This window comes from Mirounga leonina, unplaced genomic scaffold (genome assembly GCF_011800145.1).
Source record: "Mirounga leonina isolate KUSES-001 unplaced genomic scaffold, KU_Mleo_1.0 Mir_114, whole genome shotgun sequence".
Taxonomy (NCBI): domain Eukaryota; kingdom Metazoa; phylum Chordata; class Mammalia; order Carnivora; family Phocidae; genus Mirounga; species Mirounga leonina.
In genome coordinates, this window is record NW_023270265.1 from 5,753,733 (window position 1) to 5,777,000 (window position 23,268).

At 51.7% G+C, this 23,268-nt stretch overlaps 1 protein-coding gene across 3 annotated transcripts in view; it reads right to left on the reverse strand.

Moving 5' to 3' along the window:
* DLG5 (discs large MAGUK scaffold protein 5) overlaps positions 1 to 23,268 on the reverse strand; it is a 212,064-nt gene that overhangs the window by 155,200 nt on the left and 33,596 nt on the right. For all 3 annotated transcript variants that reach the window (XM_035022648.1, XM_035022630.1, XM_035022639.1), the window contains exon 2: positions 6,062 to 6,130. In XM_035022648.1, the coding sequence (XP_034878539.1) occupies positions 6,062 to 6,130 (69 nt within the window). The remainder of the gene's footprint in view (positions 1 to 6,061; positions 6,131 to 23,268) is intronic.

Below are 23,268 nucleotides of genomic sequence, written 5' to 3' on the forward strand. Positions count from 1 at the left end.
TCCTGTGTCCAGGATGGGGTCCGAGGGGTAAGGGACTGCATTACAATGGGGGTGCTTTAGAGATGCCAGGAGAGCAGGCACAGGCCCTGGACTTTGGAGCCGTCACTCACCGGGCCTTGGTGTGACAGGGACAGCAGGAGCAGAGTCCGGCAGGGAGACAGGGCAGGCCCCTTTCACCCATGAGTCCTGGCTCTGCCTCCCAGTCGCCATGGCTGGTGTGGCCACCTCCACAGACCACTGAGGCTCAGCGAACTGCTTGGCAGCTGGGTGATCTTGGCCAGAAGCCCCTTTGTCCTTAGCTCCCTTGCCACCACACGCCAGCTGAAGGCCTCCCCCTCTGTCTCATTTACAGCTGGACAGTTGCAACTCTGCTCCAGAGCCCTATGGGCCCATGGTGCCAGAGCCAAGGAGAACACTGGTCGTGGCCAAAAGCAGTCAGGTGGAGTGGCCGTGCCCAGCTTCCTTGCTACCTCCAGGCCCCGGCTCTCGGGGGAAAGCAAAGCAGTGGCAGAACACAAAACCAAGCCACCCTCATCTCCAGCCCAGGAGAGCCACAGCCATCAGGAGAGACACAGTCCCTCATCGTGAACCAGGGCTTCTGAAAGCACCTAGTGTCACGAACTTGCGAGAAAGGTACGTCTCAGGCCAGCCAGACGTCCTAACTCAGAAACCTGGGAAGTGAAGTCAGCACTCCCGTCCAGGTGATTCTGAGGCCTGCTCAAGTTCGATAACCTCTGGCCTGGGCCAAAGTTGCATCTGCTGGCCAGAGTGGCTCTTTTCTCCCTTGTTTTACTGGCTGTCCAGTAGCTACTGCCCACTGATGACATGCAGAGAGGACCCCTACCCCTGGGTCAGTCAGGACAGCTCGGAGGCCCAGCCCTCCCAGGACTGAGAGGGCAGCCGCGGCAGCCACGCCCAGCTCTCGGGTGAAACACTTGCTCTCAGAGCACAGCCTCGACTCAGGGTCTGCTCCGCAGGAACCCGAACCAACAGAGGCAGCAACGGCCTCTTGCCTTCTCGCTGCTCCTACTTTTTTTTTTTTTTTTTAAAGATTTTATTTATTTATTTGAGACAGAGAGAATGAGAGACAGAGAGCATGAGAGGGAGGAGGGTCAGAGGGAGAAGCAGACTCCCCGCCGAGCAGGGAGCCCGATGCGGGACTCAATCCAGGGACTCCAGGATCATGACCTGAGCCGAAGGCAGTCGCTTAACTGACTGAGCCACCCAGGCGCCCTCGCTGCTCCTACTTCTGAAGTTTCATTCCTAGAAGGCCCAACACAAGGCCCACCTCCTCCATGAAACTTACTCTGATGCCCCTCTTCAGAAATAGCTGCTGCCTCCCCTGAGCTGTTTGTTTCCTTCTGTTTTACACAGGGCACAATGCCAGATGCTTAGCCCTCCGGTGCTATGGTCTGAATGCCGGTGTCTCCCGGCTGAAACCCCAACCAAGCCCCAAGGTGTGGGATTAGGAGGCAGGGCCTTAGGGAAGTGATTAGGTCATGAGAGAGGGTCCCACATGAGCAGAACTAGTGTCCTGATAAAAGGACCCCAGAGAGCTCTCTCCCCGCTTCTCCAGGTGACGACACAGCAGGAAAACGCCATCTGTGAACCTGAAGCGGGCCCTCGCCGGACACGGCATCTGCCTCAATCTTGGACTCCCAGCCTCCAGAAGCGTGACCAATAAATGTCTGTTGTTTCCCAGCGGCCCAGTCGGTGGTGGTCTGTTTTGGCATCCCGGACGGACTGAGACACCGGCTGGACTGTGAGGTCAGGGGCCAGGGCTCTCTGTGACCCCTACAAGCACTAAGCACGTGCTCTAAGAGAAGAAGGTGCTCTCATTCTTTGGAGGAACTGAGAACACAGGCCCCCGACCCAGGAAAGGCAGGGTCAGAGGGCCCAAGGAGTCAGGGTGAGAACCTGCCTGCATGATGACTCACCCCACCTTCCCATGCCAACCAGAAGCTGCACTTTCAAGGAATGGGACACAGAGGAAGCCCTCCAGCTGCTTCTCCTGCCAACAAGCCAAGAGACCTCTTTGTTTAATAAGAAACCTCTCCTGTTGCTTCAATCTGCATAAAATTTAAAGCTCATTTTATGAATGCTACCCAAGGATGTCTGTTCTCCTTAAAACTTCCCCAGTTGTCCCAGATGAGAAATCAGGTCAGGATGAATGGGGAAGAAAAGTATCAACTGCCTGAAATAAGTGTGTGCTCCCGGGGCAGATCCATGAGGCCTACCCACAGGACGGGTTACCTACGGACGGCTGCATGGGATGGGGGAGGCCTCCAGGAAGCCACACGCGCTCAGCTGATGAAAACTGCTCAAAAAGGCGTCAGCAGAAAGTCTCTAGGTTAGCACCGGCGTGCTGAGCTGTTAGCCGTGTCAAGCTGAGAGCCAAAAGGGGACAGGCTACCCGCTGACCTAATGCTAGCCCGGGCAGTCGACCAGGCACCAGCTGTCATAGAGAAGACACGACACCCAAGGCTTCCCCCACCAATTTTCTCTTACGCGGACTGTAACTTGCCGTTCTTTTCCCAAATGGTGTTTGTTAAGGAGACATAAGTGGGAAAGCAGAGGTGATGTTTTGTTGTTGTTTTGTTTTATTTATTTATTTATTTTTTTAAAGATTCTATTTATTTATTTGACAGAGAGAGACACAGCGAGAGAGGGAACACAAGCAGGGGGAGTGGGAGAGGGAGAAGCAGGCTTCCTGCTGAGCACGGAGCCCAATGCGGGGCTCGATCCCCAGGACCCTGGGATCATGACCTGAGCTGAAGGCAGACGCTCAACGACTGAGCCACCCAGGTTCCCCGTTTTGTTTTTTTTAAAGATTTTATTTATTTGCCAGAAAAAGCACAAGCAAGGGGAGTGGGAGAGGGAGAAGCAGGCTTCCCGCTGAGCAGGGAGCCCGACTTGGGACTCGATCCCAGGACCCTGGGATCATGACCTGAGCCGAAGGCAGACGCTTAACCAACTGAGCCACCCAGGCATCCCACGGAGGTGATGTTTTTATCGTAAGACATTGCTCTTGCCTTGCCTTTCCTTAGCTTCGTGGAGAGAGACCGCAAACAAACAGTAATAGCCAGTCTCCATCTGACCACGGAAAGAGCATGGCCTGTCATTAGGTGAGACTGAGCCAGGAGGAATCCTCCAGGAGGCCGGCAGTGCTCCCCATGGCTGACCCCACCGCTCATTCCACTCCAAGGGACAGGTCCAAGCCAGCCAGACATTCCAGCGCCCTTGCCAGGGCCAGCCCATCTCAGCCCGGGAGGCCTGTTAAATGTAGATGCTGGACCCCACTCTTAGAGCTCTGGATGTAGCAGGTATGGGGCGGAGCTCAGGAACCTGCACCTCTAACAAGTGCCTGAGTGCTGCTGGTCCAGGGACCATACCGCACGGGCCGCTGGTTTGGGCCCAGACTAGTGATCCAGCCACGGTCAGTGTGAGGAGACCCTGCCGAGGAATGTCTGCGGAAGGCTGCTTGCTGACAAGGAGACACGAGAGGACCCCCTTCATCCTCTGGACCATGTGACGACAGATGTTCTTTTATCTGCTCTGTCCAGTACGGCAGCCGCTAGTCACAGGTGGCCAGAGGGCACCTGAAATGTAGCGAGTGTTACTGTTGAAACTAGAAGTGTTCGTTTTAGTTCATTTTCATTCATCTGAATTTGAACAGCCACCTGTGGGCTAGTGGCTCCCATAAGGGGCCGTGCAGCCACGGACACCGCCAGGTCTAGATGTGATAGCTGGAACTGCGGCTACAGATGCCCTGCCATCAGCCCGAGGGCCAGACACACACAGAGGCTCACAGAGCCACGTCCCGGGGTACTCAGCCCACCCTCAGCGGCCTCTTACTATGAGAGAGCACACAGTTGTCTGTTGTTTAGGGTGGGGTGAGCAGGTATTCCTATTGCTACAGCCAAAGGTCTCCTGGCCGATGCAGCCACGAGGACATTGAAGTCAGCCTGCAGAAACGTGGGGCTACTCACCCCAAGGATGATGTCAACTGCTGGCATAAGAACAAGAGAAGCAAGACTTGGGTCCCAGTGAGATGAAGAGGGTCTAACACGAGGGGATGCAACCAGACCCGTCAGCATTCAAGATCTGGGCACCAACAACCATGGCTCAGCCTACGACAGGAAGCCCACAGCCCTACCTTCTGCCTGCTTGCCAACTAGCATCTGGGGACACTGCTGACCCCCCCACTCCCAAGGACTGAACCCAGCCTCAGGTACATGTGGAACCAACCAGCGGGGGGTTGACATGAAGCTTCTTCCAGAAGATGCAAAGGTTCAGCTGCATAAACTCTATCTTCCTGCTCCTCCTTAAAAATTCCACTATTAACAATAATTGCTGTGGTTTAAGTTAACACCTCTCTCTTTGGAGAGACTAAAATGCAAACGTTCCTAAGAAAGGTACCACTTTAATCCCCGAAGCGTTGATGTGATGAGTTTGTCAGCTATCTGTTAGATCACTGCACTTGTCCCCAAGGGGGAGCATGAGAGAGGCAAGAGAGGTGCACTCAGGGTTCAGCCGCTTCGGTTTTACAAAAGCCCATGTTGCTGCTCCACCCATCTGGACTGCCCCACCCCAGGGGCTTCCTGGGGGCCAGGCCCATGGTCGAAATTCCAACAACCCTATCATTCGGCCTGCGACTCACAGCAGGTGGCACAGAGTAATAAAGACTGAAGCTCTGACCTGTGGTCCCAGAAGTGTCCTCCCTGAACCCTGGACAGGGATGAGGGACCTATGCTGGCCTCACTGTGTCCTCCCAAAAGTGTTGAAATCCTGACCCCCTCATAAACGTGAATGTGACCTTATTGGAAACCACAGTCTCTGCCGACGATCAGGTGAAGACGAGGTCAGCCTGGAGTAGGACGGGTGTCCCTTTGAAAAGAGGAGATGTGAAGACAGACACGCACACGGGGAGAACACCATGTGAGGACAAAGGCAGAGACTGGGATGACACATCTACAAGTCCGGAACATCCGGTCCAAACACTGCCAGCACCCCGGCGAGAGGAAGGACAGAGGCCTGGGACAGACCCTGCCCCGATGCCAACAGACTTGGGGCCTCCAGAGCTGCAAGAGAATGCAGTTCTGCTGTATGAGCCACTCCGTCATGGCAGCCCCAGTGAACAGTGCCCTACCTCCCTACTGCTACCAGTCTCACTGGGCTGACCTCCCTCACTGTATTCACTCACAAAACCGTCTCCCCCGTGGGCCCTAAGATCCACAGGCACTGGGACCACATCTGCCCCAGTGCCCACACATTCCAAGCCCACTTCTGGCCCAGCAGAGGGGCTCTGTAAGTGTCCGTCGACTTAACACATGAAAGGTCTGCCCCCAACTGGGTCTGGAGTCCCTGGCAAGAGCATCAATTTCCCCATCTGTCTATGTGCAGGAGATAAAATAATTGGACCGGATGACCTCCGGGGGCCCTTCTGACTACAGAAACTCCAGGACTCTCCACTGAAGGTGTACCCATCCATCAGGGTCACATCGGGACATGAGAAACAGCACGGAGGGTGTTAAACAGAGGGCACGTGACGCAGGAATGGGTACCAGAGGTGTGGGAAGGCTGGGAGACCAGGACAACCTTCCTGCTGGGAGTCTTCAGTGAAGGGAAAGCAGGACCAGCTGTGGGCTTCTGGAAACACATGGACGGGCCACTCCTGTCCCCAAGGCAACAGGAGGCCCAGGGGGCTGTTCCTGCTTACAAAGGACAGTCCCCAAAGGGGCCATTCTCATGGACAGTGGTCACTGAGGCACCAGGTCGGGGGCAGGGGAGACAACAAGCTCACTAGAAGTCCCATGCCCTGACAAAGTAAAGGAATGGTGAGACACAGCCTCCCCCAGGACCTGCCAGCACCAGATTCCTGCCCTCCTCCATTAGGAGGACGTGCTGCTGATGGGAGAAGGTGGGAATGGAATCAACAGAAGATGGCCCCATGAATGATCTGACAGGTGAGGCCGACTTGGGGCTACCTCGGCTCACACCAGGCACCCCCCCGACCTGCCCGGTGCCCTCCAGGAAGGAGGGGTGCCCAGGTGGTACTCACCCACACTGCTGAGGGAGCTGCTGCTTTCTGAGTCTGAGGGCATGATGGACAAGACGCTGTAGGTGGAGCCTGGGGAAGAAGGACAGACCATTTGTTACTAACCCCAAACTACTGTCAGACCAACTGATCTTCAGTCAGCGCCAGACTGAGAACCAACACCACGTCAGGGACTAGAAATCGGATCTGCGGGGTCAGGCAGGTGTGGTCAGCAGGGTCTAGTCCGTGGTATTTCTGCCTGGCCTCTCACCTGACCTTCCCACCACCCTCCTGCCCTGGAAACTTACCCACGCACAGAGAGGAACTCGGAGCCAGTCAGCTGGCCTCTCCTTAAGACATCTGGGGAAAAGCTTAGCAAGGGAGCAACATGCCCCCAGGTTAAAATAGGGTGTGGGGATTTCCTCCAGATCTTTACCAATATGATACTGGCTTCCATGCAGAGAGCAACAGAGTATAAGTTAAACATCTACGAACTATTTGTTCTTTTTGCCCAACTGTTCTGCTCTTGGGTTCTGACTGTATTCAAGCTCGGTCCTTAATAATTTAGTCAGTGACTGCCTCCTTACTAAAAGTTATTCATAAAATTATGAGCAATTACACTGTCACCAAAGCCAAAGAGCAGTCCGTGCTCCCTTTTTGGCCAACACTTAATGTTGTTAACTCGGTGCTGGACACACAACTGCGTCACACCATGGTTCAGTTTGAATCTGAGTATTTTCTAAGCTAAGGAGATTACCCGCCTGGCATCGGTATAACCTCTGGGTCAAGAAACCCCATTTCCGAAGCAGCTCTCGTCCACACATGAGTAGCTGGGTCACACTGAGCAAGTCATTTGTTTTCTGGAAGTCTGCTCCCTGGCCTGTACAGGGAAGGGGTTCAACCAGATGGCTTATAAGGTCCCATCTCAGGATTACACTTACCCCGATGGCATGCTTTTCCTGTGACTACAGGTGACACCAAGTTAAGAGGGAGAACTGACTCCAAGACTATCTTGGGAACGGAGAAAAGCACCGCACGCACAGACGGTGGGTCAAAGAAAACAAGATAACGGCAGGAATGCAATGTTTTGTCCTTGGAACCAAAAGAACTACAGAGGGAAGAGGTGTGTGCATCGGGCAGGGCAGAGCGGTGAGCGGTGAGCTAGAGATGGGATTTTTGCAGTAAAGCCTTTGAACAAGCCTCAGGGCTCTGATGAGGAAAAGCAGCCAAGAACTAATGAGATCTAAGGCTCCAGAACCAGAAAGGTGGGGGCCGGATTTAAGGTTTCTCTCCCCCCTCAACTCTTGACTAGCTACCTAATACCTGCACACCCTCCGAAGGGACAGCGAAGGGATGAAGAGTTGGGGGTAAGCAGGGCAAAGGAAGGAGGAGACTTGTGGGGGCAGGGAGGGAGGAGACCACCAGGGTGACAAGAGACCCCGAGCAGAGGAGCAACCTCAGGGGGAGGAGATGTAGGGCAGACAGGCAGGCAGCCCTGGTATACTGGTGTGCAGGGGAGCTGGCAGCCGTGCCCCCCAGAAAAAGAGATGAAAGCAGAGAGCAAAAAGGAAAAAACAAGGAAAAGGGACTTTGGTAACGGCGAGAACTAGGACAGTGGCCGGGCATGACTGGTGGCCTCATTATCGAATTTTCTGAGACTCTCTTGAGAACCTGTGGGTGTTATGTCATTATATATTTGTCCAAACCCCTGGAGTGTGCAACACCACAAGTGAACCCTAATGTAAACTACAGAGTCTGGGAGACAAGGATGTGTCCGCGTAGGTTCATCAATGGTAACAAATGTACCACTTGGGTGCGGGATGTTGATAGTGGGTGAGGCCGTACACGTGTGGGGCTGGGGGGATACGGGAATTCTCTGTGCTTTCCCCTCAGTTTTGCTGTGAATCTAAAAGGCTCTTAAAAAAATTTTTTTTATTAAAAAAAAAAAGAACCTGTGGATGTTTTGCATGGATTGAAGAGGATGATTTCGGGAGTAGAAGACGGATGATCTGTCTTCAGATAGGACTGTCAAAGGGATCCATCTGTGCCATCCGGCCTCCAGAACCAGGACCCGCCACGGCAGGGAGGGGCTGGAGAAAGCCGCGGGTGGGGGCGCCCAACTGTCAGGGCTGGCTCCGTCTGAAGAGACCTGGGAAGGGCGGGGACCTCCTCAACGCACACCTCACTTCACAGAGGCCCCCTGCCACCTGGCCCGGAGGCCACATCACTCGAAGGGAGAAGGAACCAGAAAACCCCATTCAGCCCTGAAATTCCTTGATCCCACCAAAAAATGAAGAGCAACGTTCAATGAAATACCTCCTGTATTTCAAGTTCCACCCACACGATTCATTTTGCTGTCCATTCAACAACAAAACAATGAGCGCCACCGATTTCTCCAATCATCTCTCTTCCCACACCATGAACAGTAGTAGGCATTGCATAAGGATCGGTGAAGGTAGAATTCAGGCACTCCGTTGGTATCTTCAAACGACAAAAACGTCAACACAATGCCAATTTTCTCAACTCAACTGACAGTGTCTTAATTATTTTTTTCTTTACAGGGACAAGGAAGGCTAGCCAGCTGGTATGTTGGTGGACTGTTTTCGAAAGATGCCCACTCAGAAAAGCAGGCACAAATAAACTCTCCCACTCACACCTCCCAGATCTCTGAGCCTGCGACACCATGGCCCGCACACGGACAGCCGCTCCCTGCAGGAACGCCTTGCTTCTTCCTCACTACGGGCATCAGCAGAGCCCCATCTTCCAGTAAAGCACCCCTCCTCATCAAGGCGTCTCTCTCCTCCCCCATGGCCAGTTTCCACTGTTAATTAAATTTGGCAGACATCTTTGTCTCTCTCCACCCATCTCCCTCCCTGGCTGGGGGAGTCAATTCGCCAACCAACACATTCTGTTCTTCTTCCCTGTCTCCAAAGCCCTGCCGAGGTTCTGGGGCATGACCTGGGGGCGGCGTGACATCTCTATCTGCATCTCTGGGCATCTCTGGGCATCTCCGCCCCTGAGTCGGCTGGCAGAGCTCCTAGGAGCTGGGAGCTGGCAGGGAGTGATGAAAATTGGACGGGGCCCAGTTTTTACAATGTTCCCAGGGCCTTGGACGTCATTCAGAGGGAAAAAAAGGCCCGAAGACAACGTTGTCTTGGTCATGCTTTGTCTCTGCTGCTATTGTTGTCTTAAAAAGCCTATGTGGTCAGGATGTCGGAAAGGGCAAGAGGAGACACTCTCCTCCAAAGTCACGCGGTGTCCTTTCAAAGCCAGTGGTTTCAGAAGGGCGGGCATCAGGCGTCATCTACCTCTGGGGTTTCACAATCAAATCTGGAGGCCTGCAGGAGTCTCATCTCATGGGTGCACACTTCCCAGCCCCCCACAATTTCCTCAGGAGCTCCACGAAGGCACCCGCACCCCACGTGCCCTGAAACCTAAGGCATGCGCTCCACCTGGCACAGAGGCCCAGACTACCGAGGGCTGTGGAATCAGCCTGGCTCCCCGACTGGCACTGCCCCCTCTCCCTCCCCATGTGCCCCCCCACACCTGCACAGGACAGCCAGGCACTGCCACCCAGAGTGTTCCCACAAACCCAGGCAAGTCTGTGCACAGGTCCTGTTAGGACCCAGAAGTCAGGTGATCTGGAAACATTTCCAGGAAAGGAGAACAGAGCATGAGCCTCGATTTTTTCATGGACGTGTAACCAGACAGGGACACGAGGAAGGTCTCTATTGCCATTGGGGCTACTGGGGGACCCAAGCAAAGTGCAGGCTCTGATGTGGGCAGATGAGGGGGGCCTGAGAATCTGCGTTTCTAACAAGCCCCCAGGGCATGGGGGTCCACAGAATAAATGCAAGGCAGCAGGGCACCAAGGTTCACCAGAGTCATCAGGTGGGAAGCCAATGTAAGCTATGGCAGAGGCCGTGAAACAGAGCCGGCAAACTCTGGGACCCATGCATTGTCTGCATCCTTCCCAAGAGCCCAGCCCCTGCTAATTGTGTTTACTCTGTGACTCAGCCCCACTGGGTCATGGAGACCACTTCAAAAGAACTTCCAGTAAAATCACCCGAGCGACAACAGAATGCCCCAGCCCACAGCCTGTGAGGCCCAAGAGAGAAAAACTTAGCTTGTCACCTAATACACCCCTCCATTCACCTGGAGCTCATAAAGGCCCCGGTGACTCACGCTTCCTCCCCATGAAAACTGTAAGCATCGAAGGGACTTGTTCCAGCTTTGAGCCACTCCCTACACTCCGGGAGGGCGAGGAGAGGGTGGCCTGCCGCACGGACCTGAGACAGCTCCGGATCACTGGGAGCACACGCGAACCAGCCCCCCCAAGCACTGAAATTGATAGCTGTACTAGAGTGACAAGGTCAAACAGGGCAGAATGACAGACGGACAGACTATACAGTACTCTAATAATAATAATAATAATAGCAGCTAACAGACATTGAGCATTATGAAGTGTCAAGTTGCGCTAAGCACTTGGCATGCCTTGTCTCCGTGAATTCCTAAAACAACCCTGAGGCTGTCATTAGGCCCATTTTACGGAGGAGAAAACTAAGGGTTAGGAAAATTAAGAAACTTGCTTAAGGTCTTGATAGAGCCAGTAAGAGTATGAACAAGATACAAGCCCGGTTTAGCCCAAAGTCTGCACTCTTGATCCCTATACCCAACACTGCTGCTGGGCTCTGAAGGTGGAAGGGCAGTCAAGGGAGGCTTCATGGAGGAAGCAGCCTGGAGCTGGCCCTGGAGGATGGTGAACTTGGACAAGCATCCGAGAAGCCAACTCAGCCTGGAAGAAACACAGGCAGAGCCTGTCCCCCTGTGCAAGTGGAAAGTCTCAGAGCAGAGCCAGCCCTGCTCTGGACCAGCCCCCCCACAACCCCCAGAAGGGGCTTGTGCCCTTCCTGTCCTCCTTCCCCCACCAAGAGGACACTCAACAGCCATTGTTGAGATGGCACTGCTGAGCCAGAGATGGGGACGAAAACTGGCAAGAGGGTGAGAGGAGCCATGGCTCCATGGCCCTGACATGCACCGCTGCTTCCTGCTGCCCCAACCCCCGTGCCCATGCTGGGTGCAGAGGCAGGTCCCAGAGCATGGGCACACTCATTCAGGAGGTACCGACTCCGTGAGGTGCACAGGTGAGGAAGCAGGCAAGAGCGTGAAGAGTGCTGTGCGCTATGCAGAGAACACCTCCCCACTTCTGAGGACCTGCGGAGGTGCTGGGAAGGAGAAGCTTTCCTGCAGAATCACAGGATCAGTGCAGCCACACCCCTCCCCCAGGCCTCAGCTGCCTTCCCTTTAAAAATATGGCCCAAGGCTGTGGACACTGAGACCAAAACTAGGAGGCTGACAAGCTCCAACATGTCAGAGAGGCATGGGGTGACCACGGCCCCGGAACGGAGAAGCCAGAGCCTGGCATATCAGTTAAGGAAGTCCTGCTTCCTGCACCCTACACGCCTGCCTCAGGACGGGGAAATGAGCTCCCCAGCATGCACAGGGAGGCTGGCAACAAACAGAAGGCCTGTTGTTATGGGTCAGGTGAAGATGCACCCCCTAGAGTGCACAATCCACCCCCACAAAGTGTCAGGTTTGTAAATGAAGAGCCAGTTAGTCTTCCCCAACTGAGATACATCTAGAGTATTCTCTGCAAAGGTTAGAACAAGAATAACAAGCTTGATGGTGCAGCCACTCTGGAAAACAGTATGGAGGTTCCTCAAAAAGTTAAAATTTTTGCGACCCAGCAATTGCACTACTGGGTATTTACCCCAAAGATACAAATGTAGTGATCTGAAGGGGTACATGCACCCCAATGTTCATAGCAGCAATGTCCATAATAGCCAAACTATGGAAAGAGCCTAGATGTCCATCAACAGATGAATGGATAAAGAAGATGTGGTGTATAAATACACAAAGGAATACTACTCAGCCATCAAAAAAATGAAATCTTGCTATTTGCAATGATGGAACTAGAGGGTATTATGCTAAGCAAAATAAGTCAATCTGAGAAAGATAATCATCATATGATCTCACTGATATGTGGAATTTGAGAAACAAGGCAGAGGATCAAAGGGGAAGGGAGGGAAAAATGAAACAAGACAAACCAGAGAGGGAGACAAACCGTAAGAGACTCTTAATCTCAGGAAACAAACTAAGGGTTGCTAGAGTGGAGGGGGGTGGGAGGGATGGGGTGGGTATGTGGGAGGGGATGGACATTGGGGAGGGTATGTGCTATGGTGAGTGCTGTGAATTGTGTAAGACTGATGAATCACAGACCCGTACCCCTGAAACAAATGATACATTATATGTTACTAAAAAGAAAAAGGGATAACGAGCTTGCTAAAATATCACAGTAAGGATGCTTACTTCTCCCTTTTTGAGGTCATGAAAAGAACCCATAGCCCAACTTTCAAAGGTGAAAGGGGGTGTTCATTTCCTAGCTAAGTGGAGTGTTAACCTCCAAGTGCGCAAGTGAGAAGTGCCGGGGGTAGTGGGAAGGATGCCTGTGGGGCTCTAGGCTCGTTCCTTAACCTCCTCCCGCTGGACTCTGGAATCATCTGGGAGATAAGGAACTGAACTACCTGACCCTGAGGAAACTCCCAGATGTCAGGGCTGTCACTGGGGACCCACCCCCATCTCCGGCCAAAACTGCCCCCAAAGCTAAAGTCTGAAAAGAGAGGGAAAACAACACTGGCATGCCCAGAAATGATCACTCAGTAAGATTAAAATCAAGAGCCTCCTCTCACTGTCAGGTCCTTTGAGTCCTCCCCTCCCCCAAGGCACAATGTGATGGAAGTTTGCTGAATTTCCAGGGATTAAAAACAGCAGTCAGAAAGCTTGCTCCCCCTCATGAGGTTGGGGAAGGCTGGAGGCGTTCTTTGTTGTCTCCCGGTCAGAGGCTGTAAGTTCCAGGATGGGAGCAGTGGGAGGAACTAGGACCATCAACTTGCCGCCAAGTGGGAATACTGCTCAGTTCTGGCTTCCTGTCACCCCGAAACAAGCCCTGTTTTCTTCTGTCATCTCCCAGCTGGGCTGGGTCATAGTTCTGCACCTAGGATGTGGCCCAGGCAGGGTCTGGTGGGCTCCCTGGGAGGGAGGCTAGGCCAGCATTTATAGCAGGAAGGGGAGGGGACTGGGACAGGTGTTAAGAGTCTCCTACTAAATGCAGTGATCTAGAGGCGCCTGGGTGGCTCAGTCGTTAAGCGTCTGCCTTCGGCTCAGGTCATGATCCCAGGGTCCTGGTATCGAGTCCCACATCGGGCTCCCTGCTCGGCAGGAAGCCTGCTTCTCGCTCTCCCACTCCCCCTGCTTGTGTTCCTGCTCTCGCTATCTCTCTCTCTCTCTGTCAAATAAATAAATAAAATCTTTTTTAAGAAATAAAATACAATGATCTAGAGGCACGTTCCCCACCAATGAACGTGACGAAGCCTGACCAGCACCCCCAAACCACAGCTCATGCCCCGAGCATACAGCAGCAACAAGGACTCAGCAAGAGGGAACAGGGAACCACAGCAGCACAGACCCAGGGGGCAGCCAAGCCCCCAGGATGCTGCCGATGGCCAACTCGCTGTGGCACATCTGCCCTAGAATAAACTTCTAACCAGCACCACCCGTCACAGTGGGCAGGAAGCAGCTCTCTGCAAGGCACCGGGCACTGCCAGCTCCCTCCGGCCCTCAACTGGGACTCCCTCTGCGCTACTCAGTAAAAGAAGAGGCTCTCTCCTCCGCATGGACTCCCAGCGCGAGGGTGCTGCCCTGCCCCAGGGCAGGGCGCGGCACAAGTGCAGACTCTGGCCAGCCGCGCCACCCCCCCCCGGTGCTGTGCGGTCTGCAGCAAGTGGTTTCCACTTTCTGTGCCTCACGTCCTTGCGTATAAAGCAGGGAGAGTGATGGGTATGAGGGCCAAAGGAGTGAAGAGAGGTAAAGCCCCGAGGAGAGCCAGGCACACAGCAAGCACCCCATAAACCCCGCTCTCGTGACTGTTACCTGACCCTCCAGCAGAGATGTGCCCTCCTTGTATCTGAATACAGCCCTGTGCCTTTGTTTTCTTGCCTTTAGGATAAGGAGCGCCCCCCCCGCCCGCCGCCCGCCCCCCCCCCCCCCCCCCCCCCCCGCCGCCCCGGCTGCCTGGGTGGCTCAGTCAGTTAAGCGTCTGCCTTCAGCTCAGGTCATGATCTCTGGGTCCTGGGATCGAGCCCCACATCGGGCTCCCTGCTCAGTGGGGAGCCTGCTTCTCCCTCTGCCCCTTCCCCCTTCATGTTCTTCCTCCCTCCCTCTCTTTCTCTCAAATAAATAAGTAAAATCTTAAGCAAAAAAAAAAAAGGAGGCCCTCTTTGCCCTCTGCCATGGCCAACCTTTTTTTGCCTGGCCATGGCCAACCCCAATCCATCCCTGGCCTTCCTTGCAGGTCTCTTGTTCTGAGTCACGAGGAACAAGCCAGAGCACTCCTTATGTGCCTGGCATCCCTCCAGCCCACCCAGACCTTCTCAGAGTCCTCACTACCACCTTCCTACACATGGGCATCGGTCAGCACACATCAAGAGAGATGGAGTGAGGGCGCTCTGTGCAAGGCACCACCCCTTGGTAGGCATGTCTGCCCCGGGGGAACACAGAGCCCATTCATTCACCAAATGCTCAGCAAGCACTGTGCTGGGAGGTCCTGGGGGTGCAGCAGAGAATGAGAGACAGAGTCCCTGCTCTCATGGAGCTCACAGGAGTGGGGGTGGAAGAAGAGAGCTAAACTAATAAACAAGTGCAAACTGCATCAGGTAATAAACACACGATGGAGGGTGACTGGGATGGGGTGGAGAGGTGGCTGTTGTGGTACAATGGGGGGTGTCTCTCTGAGGTCACATTTGAGTTGTGGTACAATGGGGGGGGTGTCTCTCTGAGGTCACATTTGAACAGAGACCTGAAGGAAGTGCAGAGCACTGAAGACAGATTGTTTCAGGTAAAGGGAACAGCAAGTGCAAACCATATCTCCACTCCACCCCCTCCCTGAACTTCCCTGGGTATCAAAGAGACGGATGGAAATAAGTCCGAGGGACAGGGAGAGCCATCAACGAGCACTAGGCACCTTACATGTTTGGGCTCAAGCTTTTCTTGAATGTCCTAATTACCACATTCTGACTACTCATAACAGCTAATATTTATTAAGTACTTGTCATAGGGAAGATACTATTTATATGGATTATTTCATTTAATCATCCCAACACTATGAGAAATGGACTATTAACTCATTTTCTAAATGCTGAAATACAGCCTCAGCGAGGCTAAGTAACTCACCCACATCCACAAAGCTACTAAGTGATGGCTCCAGATTCAAATAAGACTCTTATCCATTAGCCCTGTATTACTTCCTTTCCACCAGGGTCAGAAAAAACAAAACTCACCAGTTCCTTGTCTCAATGGACAGCAGAGGGTGTAAAGAGCCACCCCCTGCTCAATGACAATGCTCAGGTGAGGAGAAGCATGGAGCAGTCACAACTGATGGGTTAGAAACCCTGGCGGGGCCGTGCCAGAGAGCGGCTTATGGGCCAGCATTTGCACTGTGGCCAACGTTAGCTTTCCAACAGTGGGAGGGAAGAAGGGAAGCAAGAGAAAGACGGGTTCCAGTCATCTCTGCCACACGTCAGCTACCAGCCTTGTCCTCCTGCCCTGGTTCGACCCCTCCAACCTTGTCACTCCTCCGGCCACTGGCCCATCCTGGTCCACCCAAGGGAGACCAGCACAATCTCTGGAACAAGGCAGATAGATATTTCCATCCTGGCTTAGAAGGCAGCAAACAGAATGAACCAGTGGGGTTTGAGGAACCTGCTCATGACTCTAATGCTCAGACTGAAGGCAAAAGAACTGCAAAATGTCTCCCTCCCAGTCCCCTTAATGCCACGTCATCCCCCAAACGGCCACTGTCCATTAATCTGAAATCAGGGTAGGCTGAGGAGCCCCCCAGAGGGAATGATGGCTCTGGGAACAGCCCAAGTCTCAGGGCGTAAGTGAAGTAGGCAAGGACATAATATCAAGGCTGCATGGGTCAGGGACACTCAGCCCACAAAGGCCAGAGAGGAAAGCTCTTGCTCTCACCAGCAGTGGATGAGCTGCTGCCTCTGCCTCTTTTCCTTCAGCAGCATCAACAGCACCCTCCCCACCGGCTTCGCGTGGCACCTGGAAAACTACTGACCACCGGGGCGCCTGGGGGGCTCAGTCAGTTAAGTGTCTGCCTTCGGCTCAGGTCATGACCCGGGGTCCTGGGATCGAGCCCCACACTGGGCTCCGCACTCAGCAGGGAACCTGCTTCTCCCTCTCCCAGCTCATGCTCTCTCTCTCTCTCTCAAATAAATAAATAAAATCTTTAAAAAGAAAGAAAGAAAGAAAAAAGAAAACTACTGACCACCACGCTGGGTCCCCAGGACTCTGAGACCATGGAGAACCACTTACCTCCCCCTCCATACAACATTCCTGCTGAGTTTGAACCCACCAGGACCCCAGCCACAGGGGTAGGAGGTACAAAGTGACTGCACAGTGCGCAGGACAAAGGGCACAAGATCAGGAGCTGGATGGACCTGGGCTCTTCCTGGTTTGGTCACCTACAGATGGGTGGCCAGGGGCAAATTATTTTCCTGAGCCTCAGTTTCTTCATCTACACACCAGAGCTATAAAAAGTCTTTATCTGTATCTCACAGATTGTTGTGCTGGCAAATAAAGTTACAGATGCTGAAAATGCTTTGTACCTGGAAAGAAACTGCTCACAAACGCTAACCTGCCCGAGACCCAAGGCCCCCTGCTCCCTGACGCCCCTGCACATTGTTCCCAGCTGCCTTTACTCCCTACTCTTCACTGCTGGCCTCTTCCCTTCCAGAAACTCCTCCTTTTCCAGCACTCTTATTCAAAACACAACACTGCAAGAAAACACAAGGAAATTAATAAAAAGCAAGGACTGTGTTAGATGCCAACATTACCCATTGTGATCTAAAGACTCAGTGCAATCCCTATCAGAATCCCAATGACCTATTTTGCAGAAATAGAAAAACTCATTTGAAAATTAAAATGGAGTCTCAAGGAACTCTAAATAGCCAAAACAATTGTAAAAAAGAAGAATAAAGTCAGAGGACTCATACTTCCTAATTTCAAAGCTTGCTATGAAGCTACAATAATCAAAACAGTGTGATACCAGCATAAAGACAGACCAGTGGACCAATGGAACAGAAATAAACCTTCCCATAAATGCTCAAATAATCCTGACAGGTGCCAACACTAGTCAATGAGGAAAGAACAGTCTTTTCAAGAAAATGATGCTGGGAAAATTGGATATCCACATGCAAAAGAGCGGATTTGGACCTTTATCTAAAACCATATACAAAAATTAACTCAAAATTAATCCACGTCCTAAAGATCAAAGCTAAAATTATAAAACTTATAATAAAATATAGGGCTTCATGACATTGAATTTGGCAATGATTTCTTAGATATGACACCAGTCATGGGCAACAAGAGAGAAAAAGACATAATAGGCTTTATGAAAACTTCAGAATTTTGTACATTGAAAGGCACTGCCAAGAGAATGAAAAGGCAGACCACAGAATGGGAGAAAGTATTTGCAAGTCACATATATGACAAAGGATTAATATCAGAATATACATAGAACTCTTAAAACAATAAAAAAAAAAAACCTGATTCAAAAATAGGCAAATGAGGGGTGCCTGGGTGGCTCAGTCAATTAAGTGTCCAGCTCCTGGTTCTGGCTCAGGTCATGATCTCAGGGTCGTGGAATTGAGCCCCGAGTTGGGCTCCTTGTTGGGCACAGAACCTGCTTAAGAGTCTCTCTCTCCCTCTGCCCCTCCCCCACCCACAGCATGCTCTCTCTCTCTCTCTTTTTAAATGTTTTATTTATTTATTTATTTGAGAGCGAGAAAGAGAAAGACAGCACGCGTGCATGAACGGGGAAGGGGGTAAAGAGGGAGAAGCAGACTCACCACTGAGCAGGGAGCCCAACGCGGGGCTCAATCCCAGAATCCTGAGATCATGACCTAAGCTGAAGACAGATGCTTAACCAACTGAGCCACCCAGGCGCCCCTCTCTCTCTCTTAAAAAAAAAAGGCAAATGACTTGAATACTTGGACATTTCTCCAAAGAAGATATACAGCCAACAAGCACATGAAAAGATGCTCAACATTACTCATCCTTAAAGGAATGCAAATCAAAGCCGCAAGGAGCGACTCCCTCAGCCAGCTTGGGGGGCTTGGGGTGGCTACCATCAGTAGAGCAAAAAGTAACGAGTGTGTGAGCGGGGCGCCTGGGTGGCTCAGTCGGTTAAGCGACTGCCTTCGGCTCAGGTCATGATCCCGGAGTTCCGGGATCGAGTCCTGCATCGGGCTTCCTGCTCAGCAGGGAGTCTGCTTCTCCCTCTGACCCTCCCCCATCTCATGCTCTCTCTATCTCATTCTCTCTCTCAAATAAATAAATAAAATCTTTTAAAAATAAATAAATTAATTAATAAAATAAATAAAATGTGTGAGCAACGTGAGTGGCCACTGCCAGATGAATGGATAAGCAAAATGTGGAGTTACCCAGCCTTCAAATGCTAGGAAATTCAGGGGCACCTGGGCGGTGCAGTCAGTTGAGCATCCAACCCAGTTTCGGCTCAGGTCATGATCTCAGGGTTGTGATACCGAGCCCGCGTTGGGCTCTGCGCTCAGCAGAGTCTGCTTGAGATTCTCTCTCTCCCTCTCCCTCTGCCCCGCCCACTTGTGTTCTCTCTCTAAAATAAATAAATAAAATCTTTAATTAAAAAAAAAAAAAAGCTAGGAAATTGGGACAAGTTGTACAACACAGATGAGAGTTGAGGACATTACGGTAAGTGAAACAAGCCAGTCACAAAAAGACAAATACTGTGTGATTCCATTTATATGAAGTACATGACGGAACCAAAATCACAGAGACAGTAGAATGGTGGTTGTCAGGGGCTGGGGTGAGGAGGGGGAAATGGGGAATTACTGCTTACTGGGTATAGTTTCATTTTTGCAAGATGAAGAGTTCTGGAGATATATGGTGGGGATGGTAGCACATCATGAATGTGTTTAATACCACTGAACACTATACTTAAAAATGGTTAAGATGGTAAGTACTGTTATATGTATTTAGCCACCAACAAAACAAAACAAAACAAAACAAAACAAAACAAAAGGCAAGGGCTTTATCTCCCTCTCTATTATAGGTACCCAAAATCCTTGGGGACCGTTGGAGACTAACACAGTCCCCGTGGGAGACATCCCACAGCGCCTGGAGGATGTCAGTGAGAAGCCCACAGCCACTACCTGTAATGTGAAGCCCTCGGGTCAGAAAGAAGTGAAGGAAAGGGGAGGGCCAGATCTAGGACTTCCTGACGGGGAACCACACGGTAAGTACTGTTCTAGGCACATACAAAATCCTGGGATGGACACCCAGGAGACCACTCAGGGGGACAGGAGGAGCAAGAGAATGAAATCTCGGATGCCTGGGTGGCTCAGTTGGTTAAGTGTCTGCCTTCAGCTCGGGTCATGATTCCAGGGTCCTGGGACCGAGCCCTTCTCCCTTTCCCTCTGCCTCTGCCTGCCATTCCCCTTGCTTGTGCTCTAAGTAAACAAAATCTTAAAAAAAAAGAGAGAGAGAGAATAAAATCTTCTAGATGGCAATGGGGTAGAGAGTGGTCAGAGGGGCTGGTCTGCCGCACCAAGTGCTGGGGTAGGACACAGAAGGCAAAGAAACACCTGATGTCATCTGGAGGTCAACGATGCTCTGCCGGTTAAGTAAGGCAGTTGACTGGCTCCGGCTTCTCCATCAGAATCGATGAGCTTGGATTAGACCAGGAAAGGCAAGAGGTTCATCGTGAAAGAACCGCCATGTCCTGTGGCAACTGCCCGAAGTCCTGTGTCAAAAGAGCTTGAGGCCACACCTGCACTTGTCAGGAAAGGAGCCCATAATGGATTAGCTAGGTCTGGGGAGGGCAAGATGGGAAAGGTCTCCGCCTGGCTGGTTCCTAAGGGCCAGTCCAACAACAAGAAACACTATTGCAGGGGCACCTGGCTGGCTCAGTTGGTAGAGCATGCGACTCTTGATCTCAGAGTCATGAGTTCAAGCCCCCTGTTGGGTCTAGAGATTACTTAAAAATAAAATCTTAAAAAAAAAGAAGAGGGACGCCTGGGTGGCTCAGTTGGTTGGGCGGCTGCCTTCGGCTCAGGTCATGATCCTGGAGTCCCAGGATCGAGTCCCACATTGGGCTCCCTGCTCAGCAGGGAGTCTGCTTCTCCCTCTGACCCTCCCCCCTCTCATGCTCTCTCTCTCTCATTCTCTCTCTCAAACAAATAAATAAAAATATTTAAAAAAGAAGAAGAAGAAAAGTTGGGGGGGGTGCCTGGGTGGCTCAGTCATCTTGATTTTGGCTTGGTCCTGATCAAGCCCCGCCTGGGGCTCTGTGCTGAGCAGTTGGGGGTTTGGGGGAGTTGTCTATTTGAGATTCTCTCTCTCCGTTTTTGCATACTCTCTTACTCTCTCTAAAATAAATAAATATTTTTTGGGCGCCTGGGTGGCTCAGTCGGTTGAGCGACTGCCTTCGGCTCAGGTCATGATCCCAGGGTCCTGGGATCGAGTCCCGCATCGGGCTCCCTGCTCAGCGGGGAGTCTGCTTCTCCCTCTCCCACTCCCCCTGCTTGTGTTCCCTCTCTCGCTGTGTCTCTCTCTGTCAAATAAATAAATAAAATCTTTTAAAAAAATAAAAATAAAAAAATAAAGTAAATATTTTTTTAAAAAAACACTATTTCATGGTGCTCAGTTCTTAGCGAGCTTACTATAATTTTTTCAAAAGTATTTTATTTATTTGAGAGAGCGCGCGCACATAAGCAGGAGGATGGGCAGAGGGAGAAGGACAAGCAGACTCCCTGCTGAGCAGGGAGCCCAAAGTGGGTCTCGATCCCAGGACCCTGAGATCATGACCTGAGCCGAAGTCAGATGCTTAACGGACTAAGCCACGTAGGTACCCCACAAGCTTAGCATAATTGATTACCAACTGGAATTAACTCTAAAATCCAATCTGTTTCTCCAGTCTTTAAATGACCAGGACCAAAAAGGCCCTCGGGGGAAAATAAAAGGACAGTGAACTCCCATGTATTCTTTTCTTTTGAGGTCCTGAGAAACAGAGAACGTAAAGAAGGGTTTGGCCCTTCAGGGGGTTCTGGGAGGCCCAGACCAAAGCGGATGGTTTTCCTATCCAAGAAGGGGGAGGTGCACCTGCGTGGCTCAGTCAGTTAAGCCCTTCGGATCAGGTCATGATCTCAGGGTCCTGGGATCAAGCCCCATGTCCGGGGCTCCCCGCTCAGCCAGGAGCCTGCTTCTCCCTCTCCTTCTGCCCCTCCCCCCTCTCATGCTCGCGCTCTCTCTCTCAATCTCTCTCTCTCTCGCTCTAATAAATAAAATCTTAAAAAAAAAAAAAGAGCCCTAAGACACTTTATGCACCCTTCCTCTTGAATAAGGGGACACCATACAGGAGGGTTCACCCTTATTTACACAGTGCCTTGCATGAATTTTAAACAGGTAACCTCCAGCAGTGGGTGGAAAGAATCCATTCCTGAAACCGCAGGGACCTTTTACACTGTATTACAAAAAGGACAGCTTCACGTACTTACCTACAGAAATGCACTCAGGTATGACATGCTCACCTCCATCACACCCAGAGCAGGGGTGAGGAGTTTCTAAACACCTGCGGTTACAGGCCCACTGCACCAACGCACTCAGGCAGTGAGTGCTCCTCTCGGCAGCCACCCCACCTCCCACCAAATAAAGGTGAAACATCTCGCACAACTTTCTCCCTAAAAACCCTGTAACAAAGGCTTCCTTCCATAATGTTCCAATTTCACACCTATTTCAGCGAATCTAGTGTTCCTATTTACCTTCAACCTGAGTGCATAACCAATCTCACATTCGAATGTTCAGGAAACAGAACCATAGTCATTCTTTCCTCAAATGCAGAAAGAAGAGCTTCCTCCACCCACCCGACGCAAAATCTGGCCACACAGGGCCTTCAAAGTGCCCCAAGTCAACCCCAGGAAATGGAGGAGGAAATCAGAGAAGTATTTCAAATGCACAAAGGGATGTGGGTTATCTTTCACACACAGGCAGCCCTCAGGAGAGAAAGTAACAAGATCTTGAGTAACGAAAGAAAATATTTCAACGAAGAAAAAGCCAAAATCCACATCCACAACCCCAGAGTACAGCAAATGAAACCAAAGTGGACAGCCCCCAAAGATCCCAGTCTTCTCCTAGCTCCTGGTCCACAGTCCACCAGCTAGCAGCCCCGAGCGCGAACACCCCCAGCCTCCTGCCTGCGGACAGGACACGCCCATGCCTGCATCACTGCACCTGCTATCCCCGGCCCTGGCACAGGGCAAACGGTGAAAGTTTGAAGAGTGAGTGTTGGATCCGTATTTTCCAGTTACCTTCAGCTGTGTCAGAGCTCACGAGGACCCCTGTACTGCCCGGCCCTGACATTGTGCAGATGTCCAAAGGAAGCACGACTGAGCCAGGTCACACTGAGAGCTGGAGACTGGAGACAGTGCCAAGGCCAGCTTCAGATCCCCCCATCACTACAGGCCCATGCATAATAGAAATAACAGCTGTGAAGGCCTGAATTGTGTCCCCTCCAAAATTCATAGTTTAAGTCCTAAGCCCCAGTGCCTCAGCATATGACTGTATTAGAGATAGGGTAAAAGAGGTGATTAAATTAATATGAGGTCAGTAGTGTGGGCCCTAATCCTTATAAAAGGAGGAAGTTTGGACACAGACCTGAGCACACGCACATGAGGACACAGAGAAGACAGTCATCTAGAGCCTCGGAGAGGGACGCAAGACATCCCCTGCCAACACCTTGATCAAAGCCTTCCAGCCTCCAGGGCTGGGCGACAATAAATGGCTGTGCTTTGAACCACCCAGTCTGGGATACTCCGTTATGGCACTGATAGAGCTGCGGCCGTGCCAGGCTCTGGGCTGCCTTTTCCAAGACAAACACCCAGTACAGTGCCAGCCAGGAAAAACCATCAAATTAATATTATCTTACTTAACTCTAACAGCGCTCCAGGAAAGAGGTGTTGCCATTAGTCCCAATTTACAGACAAGGACCCTGAAGCTCAGAGAGATTAAGGAACAAGCCCCAGATCATTTAGCTGCACTCACCTCCAAGCCCTGCCCCTTTAACTATGGCC